Source organism: Arachis ipaensis, chromosome B03 (assembly GCF_000816755.2).
Source record: "Arachis ipaensis cultivar K30076 chromosome B03, Araip1.1, whole genome shotgun sequence".
Classification (NCBI taxonomy): domain Eukaryota; kingdom Viridiplantae; phylum Streptophyta; class Magnoliopsida; order Fabales; family Fabaceae; genus Arachis; species Arachis ipaensis.
The window spans coordinates 118356469-118366856 of NC_029787.2; the positions used below are offsets into that span (position 1 = coordinate 118356469).

The 10388-nt window shown below is 36.2% G+C and overlaps 2 protein-coding genes and 1 pseudogene across 3 annotated transcripts; 2 read left to right on the forward strand and 1 right to left on the reverse strand.

Annotated features, from left to right (window-relative positions):
• On the forward strand, nt 3504-7731 carry LOC107631086 (beta-amyrin 28-oxidase). 2 transcript variants are annotated; one of them, XM_016334414.2, is made up of 4 exons: nt 3504-4020; nt 4094-4552; nt 6737-6924; nt 7055-7731. In XM_016334414.2, the coding sequence occupies exons 1-4, from the start codon at nt 3519-3521 to the stop codon at nt 7352-7354; spliced, it is 1449 nt and encodes a 482-aa protein (XP_016189900.1). In that variant the 5' UTR covers nt 3504-3518; the 3' UTR covers nt 7355-7731. The 2 variants fall into 2 exon arrangements, with proteins under 2 accessions (XP_016189900.1, XP_016189899.1); XM_016334413.2 differs by lacking the exons at nt 6737-6924; nt 7055-7731 and adding exons at nt 4632-4819; nt 4899-5348.
• LOC107631089 lies at nt 5422-6486 on the forward strand (annotated as a pseudogene).
• Nucleotides 7563-9951, reverse strand: LOC107631088. Its single transcript, XM_016334419.2, has 7 exons — nt 9431-9951; nt 9040-9146; nt 8847-8941; nt 8596-8672; nt 8301-8421; nt 8065-8124; nt 7563-7984 (listed from the first exon to the last, which is right to left on the reverse strand). Exons 1-7 carry the CDS (start codon nt 9832-9834, stop codon nt 7844-7846), a joined length of 1005 nt encoding a protein of 334 aa, XP_016189905.1. The 5' UTR covers nt 9835-9951; the 3' UTR covers nt 7563-7843.

Genomic DNA, 10388 nt, shown 5'->3' on the forward strand with positions numbered 1-10388 from the left:
CTTTACAAGCGCCATTTGAAGAGATTTGGTTCTTCTAAGAATAGAACTATTTGCTTGGTTTGTACTAGGAGGAAGGGTCAACACGAAGGAACGGCTGAGTAGATTTGGCATTATTAATCATCATGACAATATTTGTGTTTTGTGTAAAAAGGACATAGAATATGTACATCATTTATTTTTTGTTTGTGAGTTTACGTGACAGGTGTGGTGTGCTTGGTTGACGTTTACTGATAGAGCATGGGTCATCCCGGAAACCGTTAAGGAGTTCTTTGAAAGTTGGACTGGAGTAACAGGTGGCAAGTCTGAGCAAAAGAAATGGCTGGTAGGATTTTGTGCCGTTGTTTGGAATATCTGGTTGGAGCGGAATAGCAGAGTCTTCCAGAGAGTAGAGACAAGTGTTGAAGGAGTGAAGATTCTGTCCTTCTTAAGTTACAAAGAATGGTGTGGAGTTGATCCGTTTGGTTGTTGATGGCAATGCCGGAGATGACAACGGAATTCAACTTTTTATTCATGTTTATGTTTTGTCATTTTGTTCCTTCTGCTCCACCTTATTGTGTTGAGCTACCTATGTTCAAAAAAAAAAATTCAATAAGCGTTGCAACGACTTATATATGGGTTATGTTAAGTAATCAATAATTTTCTTGAACAATATGAATAATTATTAATTAAATTAAAATATATTACATCTTTAAATTATTCACCTAAATTTTAATATTAGAATAATCATCTGCACACTTAGTGAAATGAACATCCAATATATTCATTGTTCACATTGTTTGTATCAATATTTCAATTTGGAGAGCAATATGACTCCTCTAAAAAAGAATGAGTTTGACTCGAAAATTATTTAGCGTTTATGTCGAAATGTACGAGATGCTTGAATTGTGACAAATAATAAAAAATTACAATAAAACAGATAAATCTTTAAAATTAAAATTGAAAGAAAGCAAAATGCTTAAAGAACAAAAGTAAAAAGAAAATATATAAAGCAAATAATGAAAAGAAACGAAAAAAATAAATAAATAAAATAAAAGCAAATAAAAGTGGACTTCTAAGGGTGTGTTTGTGAAACACGTTGGAGAGGATAAAAGTGCGTTTCAATGCTTTGAACGCTGTTCTTTGATGTTTGGCCATTTTTCTTCTTTGAACGCCAACTGCATCCCAAAAACTCGTTCACTAGAAGCAAGAAATTATAACTTCTGCGTTTACTCAACGTACGTTTAAGTTTGTTGCTAGTTATTATTGGTTTTTCCATAATTTTTTTTAAATAAATACTGAGAATATTAAAACAATTATTCTAATTTTTGTGCACTGGATTAAATATACTTAAAAAATAATATTATAATTTAATATTATAATTTTTTTAGTAATTAATTAATTATTTATTTAGAAGTGATTTTAACTAATATTATCCAAACAATATTTATTTTATCAAAATCAATTTTAATAAAAATTACCAAACATAAATCATGTTAGCACAAACTCACTTCTACCTAAAATCAATTTACAAAATCACTTCTATTCAAACTCCAGTTTGCCCAACATAAATCCAAACACACACTAACACTTACTTGCACTTGTGCTCCATGATCTTCTGTTGCATCGCTGGGATTGGAAATTTGGCGAGACTTATATGTGATGATATGGTGTTTTCGATTGGAACATGGTCTTCTGTTGCATCGCTTGGATTGGAAATTTGGCGAGACTTATATGTAATGATATGGTGTTTTCGATTGAAGTTTCAGAACTCTTATGAATTTTTCTTATCAATCTTACTTCCTCCTTTTTTTTCACCCATGATCTTGCCATGATCATGAAACATCTTGACTCCCAAGTTTTGACACTCACGTCTTCTTTAGTCTTTAAGTCACACGTTTTTTTAGCTTACTTCTCAAATCTTGTACTTATATTCTCCACTCAACTTGAAAATCGAGTAGCAAGTGTTACTGTCAATAACTACCTTTCGACTTCGACGTTTTTTACATCATCTTTCTTCAACTTCAGTTTATATGTCTCTATTTCTGTAGTTAAAACATTGTTTTTGTAATCAAAATTATTGGCAGTCGAAACACTCTTTTCAAAAAAATTAATTTTTTATACTCACATACATAAAATACAATAATTTATTTAATGACAAAATTTTTTATGTGCACGTACCATTTTTATAATCAACGATGGAGTCATACAATGTGGCACATGATTTTATCACGTGCCAGACTCGTCGTTAAATCCATATATAGTTAATGGTTAAAATTCGAAGTTTTTAGACAATAATTTATATTTTATACTTTTAATATAAGGTCAGATACAATAAAATCGTTTTACTTAGGTGGTCTATTAAATTATAACACTAGCAGCAGAAACCTAGAACTAGAAGGAATAAACTAGGGATGTTAACGGGGCAGGGGTGCCTCCATGCTCTCCATCCTCGCTTTCAGATTTGTTCTCCATTTTTATTTTCGTTCTCTGCCGTGAGAGAATATTGCTCCTCATTCCTATTTTTCACAGGACCCCATCATTCTTTGTGGGGATCCCGTTCCCCATCTATCTAATAATTTTAACTAATTATTAATTTTCATATGAATAGAGTTGGAAGTATCTATCTTATACAAAAACAGTAAGATTTTATACAAAAAGTCTAAATGACAAGATGATGACTTTTTTCGAAATGACGCAGTAGGAGAACGCAACAGCAAGTCAGAGAAAAGAGCAATGGACGAGGTGGGAGACGCGGCAACAGAGAAAAAAATGGACACGATGACAAAGTTACGGAAAGGGAAGCCGCAAATAAAGAGCACGATGCGGTGAAAGTGATGGCACTGTGAGGTGTGACGATGCAGTGAGAAGGAATAGTGGCAAAAAAGTGGCTGCAGACTGCAAAGAAGTTGGATGGAGAATGAACAGCGTTAGAAATCTCTGAATTGAAGAAGGGTTATGCAAATGAGGACTAGAAATTTTGGGTTCTATATATATATATATGTGTGTGTGAAATGACTAAAAAACATATATGAAAAATAAACTATTAAAGATAATTCAGTAAATTTATAAATTTCGGGGATTAGTGAGAATGGGACTGAGATTTCCACTCGAATTTCTGCACCTACTTCAAAAGAATTTTATCCTGCATTTCTATCCCTGTAAATAAAATTTTTTACAGTCAAATCTCCATTTGAATTGAAATAATTTTTGCAGAAATTCCGGGGAGAGTTTTGCCATCCACAGAATAAACATTTCATCATTACCGTCACTTAGCTTTAAATAAGGATGATTAGTGGATTTGTGAGTCGACAAAGTATCCAATCCTCCATCCATAAAATTTGATACGTGTGTCTCCTTTAAGTTTTAATCTATGACGAATGCATAATTAACTTGTTATCTATATCTATCTATATACATAGAAAATTTTTAATTTTTTTTGGTTTAGAGTTGAAATCAATTTTAATACACTGACAAAAAAATTATATATATATATATATACTCTCTTGGTTTGTGGTTTGCAACAATAAAGAGATACTAACATGGAGGTGGCCAAGTTTCTAGGCTTGCCAGCACTTTTGTTTCTCTTGGTCCTTTGTTTTCATCTGATAAGAAAATTTGCGAAACTGGGAAAGAAGCCAAACCTTCATCTTCCCCCTGGAAGCTTAGGATGGCCGATGGTCGGAGAAACCTTTGAGTTTATGCGGGAAGCTAAGAAGGGAAACATGTCAAGGTTCACACTAGAGAGAATGGAGAAATATGACTCCAGGGTGTTCAAGACTTCATTTCTTGGAGATCCAATGGCTGTGTTTTGCGGCATGGCCGGGAACAAGTTCTTGTTCAGCAATGAGAACAAACAAGTCCAACTATGGTGGCCCTCTTCAATAAGGAAGCTGTTAAGGACATCTCTGGTTACTAAGATTGGTGAAGATGCAAAGTTGACTAGAAAGTTGCTATTGAGCTTTCTTAGTGGAGAAGCACTCAGGAATTTCGTGCCCAAAATGGATAGCATTGCTCGGAGCCATTTAAACACACATTGGAAAGGTAAGAAAATGCAACCACTACTACTCTTTTTTATTGAAACAAGTAATTTAAGTTCATATTTATAATGTTGAAGGAAAGGAGCAGGTGATTGTGTATTCCACAACACAGCTATACACATATTCATTGGCTTGTTGCTTATTTTTGAGCATTGAAGACCCTGCCCATGTATCAAAGTTTTCATCCAAGTTTGAAGAGCTTGTGAAAGGCATGCTTGGCTTCCCCGTCAACTTGCCCGGAACAAAATTCCATCAAGCCATGAAAGCCGCAGATGAAATAAGGAAAGAGATTAAAATGCTTGTAAGGCAAAGGAAAGTGGATTTGGAAGAGAAGGCGTCTCCATCACCTAGCCAAGACCTTTTGTCACATTTGCTTGTCACACCTGATGCCAGTGGAAGATTCATGCCCCAAGAGGAGATCATTGACATCATGCTACAGCTGCTTTTTGCGGGCCATGACACTTCTCGGTCGGCCTTATCGTCTATCATGAAGTATCTTGGCGAAATGCCTCAAGTTTATGAACAGGTTTTGGAAGGTAAGGTTTGCAGCATAATCCTTGAACATGTTCCAATTTTATATAGCCCTTTGCTGAGAAGTTTTTGTTTTGGAGACAGAACAACTTGACATAAGCCGAGGGAAAGGGACAGGGGAGTTGTTGCAATGGGATGATGTTCAGAAAATGAAGTATTCTTGGAATGTTGCATCTGAAGTCATGAGGCTATCACCACCTGTTGCTGGTGCTTACAGAGAAGCAACAGGGGATTTTACCTTTGCTGGCTATACCATTCCTAAGGGATGGAAGGTGAAGCTTTTCTAAACTCACAGCATCCTTGTCATTTACATTTTCTAATTCATCATAGCAATTTCTTCTTTTCTGACAGTTGAACTGGACCACTTTCTCGACACACATGGATCCGGCACACTTTCCGAATCCCAAAGTTTTTGATGCATCGAGGTTTGAAGGGGAAGGTCCTGCACCCTATTCATATGTTCCATTTGGAGGAGGGCCTAGAATGTGTTTGGGACTAGAGTTTGCAAGGCTAGAGATACTTGTGTTCATGCATCACATTGTGAAACAATTCAAGTGGGATTTGATGAATCCAAATGAGAAGTTTAAGTATGATCCCTTGCTTGAGCCAGAAAATGGACTTCCAATTCGGCTTCACCCTCGCCCTCTCTAACCAAGTTGTCATCTGTTTTGTCAAAACTTATTTGGATCTCTCTGTATTCAGCAAATACTCTATTTTTCATAATGCTATTGTTTAAGTTTATGGCAATATCTTTTGTTGCATGATGTATACAATGGCAATTACTATGGCGGCTTTTGTTAAGTTAGGGTCCACAATTTAATTTTTTTATTATATAACAACCAGCTGGACAATAATTTATATTAATATCCTGCTATTTGTTTAAATTCTACTACCACTAACCAGTGACAGAATTCAAAAATAAATGAGATATAATAGTAACAGTAAGATAACTTGCCTCTTCAAGTGTTCATTTCTCATTTTATATATATATGGCTCCTCTTGCCTATAGCTGAGAACAACATAAACTCATCCATTGATTATGGAGGTGGTCAAATTTCTAGCATTCCCAGCAGCTGAACTCTTGTTCCTTTGTCTACATTTCATCACGAAAATTGTCAAACTTAGAAAGCATCCAAATCTGCATGTTCCTCCTGGAAGCCTAGGATGGCCTGTTGTTGGAGAAACCTTCAGCTATTTGCGAGCTAAGGGCAGAAACACGGTGCGATTCGTTACAGAAAGAATGGGAAAGTATGACTCAAGGGTGTTCAAGACTTCATTTCTTGGAGATCCTATGGCTGTGCTTTGCGGCCTGGCAGGGAACAAGTTCTTGTTTGCAATGAGAACAAAGATGTCCAAGGATGGATTCCATCCTCGGTAGAACAAGTTCTTGTTAAGGTCGTCTGTGGTTAACAAGGTTGGTGAAGATGCAAAGATGGCTAGAAAGTTGCTCTTGAGCTTTCTTAGTGCAGAAGCACTCAGGAATTTCGTGCCAAAAATGGATACCATTGCTCAGCTCCACATAAACACTCATTGGCAAGGTAAGAAAAATGTCCCTGAAACAAAATGATGGCTAATTAAAGTACAATTGTGTTTACACTTTCTATTGTTTACAATTTTGATGGAAAGGAGCAGGTGGTTGTGTATTCCACAGTGCAGCTATACACATATGCATTGGCTGCTTGCTTATTTTTAAGTGAAGAAGATTCTATCCATGTGTCAAAGTTTTCATCAATGCTTGATGAATTTGTGAAAGGCTTGCTTGGTTTCCCCATCAACTTGCCCGGAACAAATTTCGTCGATCCATGAAAGCTGCAGATGAAATAAGGGAAGAAATTAAAACGCTTATGAGGCAAAGGAGAGCTGATTTGGAGGAAAAAAGGCATCACCTACCCAAGATCTTCTGTCACATTTGCTTGTCACACCTGATGCCAGTGGAAGATTCATGACTGAAACCGAGATTATTGACAACCTGCTGCAGCTGCTTTTCTCTGGCCACAACACTACTAGATCGGTTATATCGTCTATCATGAAGTATCTTGGCGACCTGCCTGAAGTATATGAACAGGTTTTGAAAGGTTTACAACAAAATCCTTCAACATTTTACATTTTTTCTACTGCTATTCCTGATAAACCTTCTTGTCCAGAATTTAGATCAAAACAAATGTTGTTTTGTTTTGTCTTCATGCCAGAACAACTCGAAATTAGCAGAGGGAAAGGGACAGGGGAATTGTTACAATGGGAGGATGCTCAGAAAATGAAATACTCTTGGAATGTTGCATCTGAGGTCATGAGGCTATCCCCACCAGTGAATACTAATTTCAAAGAAGCAATAAGGGATTTTAACTATGCTGGCTATACCATTCCTAAAGGGTGGAAGGTATGTTATTTTAAAAAGGTTTGCTAAACTTTCATCACTCTTCATTCTGGGGTTGTACTTTGGATGTTTACAAGAATGTTGCACATCATGACATCATGAATTTTAAACCGAGCATCATGTTTTCCGACAGCTGCGTTGGGCCACGTGTTCAACACACATGGATCCAGAATACTTCCCGAATCCGGAAGCTTTTGATGCATCAAGGTTTGAAGGGGAAGGTCCTACAGCCTATTCATATGTTCCATTTGGGAGAGGGCCTAGAATGTGTCTGGGAATAGAGCTTGCAAGGTTGGAGATACCTGTGTTCATGCATCACATTGTGGAACGGTTCAAGTGGGATTTGGTGAATCCTGATGAGAAGTTTAAGTATGATCCCTTGCTTGAGCCAGTAAAAGGACTTCCGGTTCGGCTACACCCTCGCCATGTCTAGCCGAGCACCTTATTGGTTGTCACCTGACTGTTTGGATATATGTGTACTTGGCATTCACTCTATGCTTCAATAATGCTATTGTTTAGAGTTTAGGGTTTAGGAATTAGCTTCTACAATATCAATAACAAAAGATATTTGGATGAAAAACAGAATTATTAATAGGAATGAAACCTTGTCACACAAGAAATAAAAGCAATAACAATTGAAGTTATTGATTGCAGAGAAGGACAATTTTATTGATCACAAATTTCTTACACATTGGCCTGATTATAACAGTATATAATACAATGTATCCAAGCTATGGGGAAAAAATTGACTTGCAGAAGAAAAGAGAGAGACCTGTAGTTTACTATGAAGTTATACACGGCAAATAAAAATGTGAAAGATATCATATTGCTCTTAAAGCAACATCTTAGTCAGCTCCACTATATGCTTTGCTCCAAATACCGAATCCATCATTTTGTAATGGCAAGAATTTAAGACACTTGGTTATTTCTTACCAAAGCCGAAAAGAGATTTAATGGCATTGATGGCATTCTCATTGATAAACGATTCATCAAATCTTTTCACGAGTGGATCGAACTCCTCCGATGCTCTTACATTGGCCAGGTCAGGATCATTTCTGATTCTCTGTTGAAACAGCAACAATGTTAGACAGCTCAGCTATTGCACGAAGAACTTTATCACATAACTTACAATAGGTTGATCACCTTGAAGTCTTCAAATCCAGCATTCAATGCTTCTTCAAGTGAAGAAAGTGCAGCTTGAATCTGTTAGAAAAAAGTCAATACCTACTATTATGCATATAAATATAAATTTAATAACAAAGAAAGAAGAGTATTAACCTGGGAATAAATGCACTAAACAAGCATAATCAAAGATCAAATTGTATGTTTCAAGTAGTGCAAGGCAATGCATATAATTTGTAATGTGAACAAACATGTACCTGGTTTAGCTTAGAGTAACAACAAGCTACATTATAACTTGCTACTGCTGCTTCTTCGGGTTCTGGTTTAGACCCCAAAACAGACTCGAATTTCTCCAGCGCTTCCTCATATTTGCCGTTCCTTCAACATTTAATCCAACAATAGAGTGCGTAAAAAGAATATCGACCAGAATATTCATCACTTTATCATATGTCCTTAATTCAGATACAATAAGAAAAGAAAGAAAGACTAGTAAACTAGACAAACCAAAGGGGTTATTATAAAGAACATGATTTTTGAGCAGCCATGTCTTACTTGTATAGCAGTAATCCTTCTCTCAAATCATTTTCTCTGCGCGCTTTCTGTTCCTTTTTCCTCATGTAGTTTTGCATCTGAAATTTTGACAAGTTTGATGAATGACTGTAGTTGTACTTGAAAAACCCCCATGGAAGTAAAGTAGATATCTATCTATAGAAGAGAAAAGATCTTGCACACTAAAAAAGTTTGAAAATTGAAGAGTAAGGTTTTCCAATTTTCCAAATTTAACAACATGACATTATACATACTTGAATTTCCCTGACTCTGTTACTGATTACACCAGAGTTCCTCTCAGCTCTGATAATCTCCTTCTCAGTTAATTCACCACCATAATCAATCTTTCCTGATGAATAGAGTAGCCCCAGGTCAGGGATCAGCTGGCAAAGTTTACAAGTAACTATTGGACACGGTGAAACAAACATGTGTACATAAAGAACTAACCATATCTCTTCTGCATTTTCATAAGCAACGGGCCAATTCTTTGGCGAATTGTGTACATTGTCCTTCCATACTCCGCGGCTGGCCAAATTTCAGTCCCAAAAACTGCACTGCAAATATTGAGCTTTTTCGTCACATATCAACCAACCAATCAAATGTAGAGTTGATGAGTTTTCAAAAGAATTTCCAACTTGGTAATAATGTAAGGGTTAATCTTAGGGGGGATTGGTTAAGGATTCAAAGACACAAGGTTTGTCTTGAAATTTTTCTCCTTTTGGAATCCTAATCCTTAATTTCAAATGCAATACCAAAATCCACAACCACAAGTATAAGAACTTAAAGCATATAAGATAAAAGTTGCAACCGAATTCAAATCAGAGAAGAAAGAACAAACCTGGTGGCAATAACTTTATCACCAACAGTGAAGACACCAGCCCTATCAGCAGCTCCACCTGGTGCAATAGCATCAATGTAAGTGCCACCATCTCTTCCCTTTGCAAATTTGATTCCATATGGCTGCTCCAGCTCTACTTCATACTCCTCATATTTCTCCTCCTCTTCGTCTTCTTGTTCTCCTTCTCCTTCACTCTTGGCTGATGATGCTTCTGACCCAACCTCAGATGATGCCTTAGCCACAAAAAGGAAGGGCTTTGACAAAAGGGGGTTTGAGGAAAAGCAAGAAACACCTGAGAAAGAGGGGTTTCTGGAAGAAAGGAACTTGGGTTTGGTGTAAAGAACTTGGTGGGTGGTTCTTGGCAATGTGAGTGAAGAGTAAAGAGAAGACGAAGACAAAGACATAGTTATTGTTTTATGGTTTAAGAAGATAATGAAGAAAGTGTGTTACCTTGTTAAAGGAAAGTTGGCATAGCATAGCATGCATCATGGGACACAGAGACATTAGGATGAGAGGTTGTGAATGTAAGTGAGATTGCACAGAGTGGTTCTAAACTCACCACCATCCATCCATTCAGTTCACTAGTGTGCTGCCACGTGTATCTTAGTATGAGTTCTTAGAGACATGGAAGCCAAGTAATCAATAAGGAATAATAATAATTCTTTTTTTTAATTCTTGAAATTCCTTTTTTGTTCTTGGATGTTCTTGAGTGATAAATAACTAATAACTATTTTAACAAGAGTTCTATTTTACAAAGAAAAGTTTTCAAGTTTTCAGAAAAGGAAAGTCTTTATTCATTAGATAAATTGTTGATATTAAATATCAAACATGTATTATATTATTATTGTTTTAAAAATCATATTTATTTCAATTCAGTATTCATATACAAAATTAACTATTTTTATTAAGAAAAATGAGCTTATTATAATAGCAAGGAATTAAGCTACGGAAGTCACAG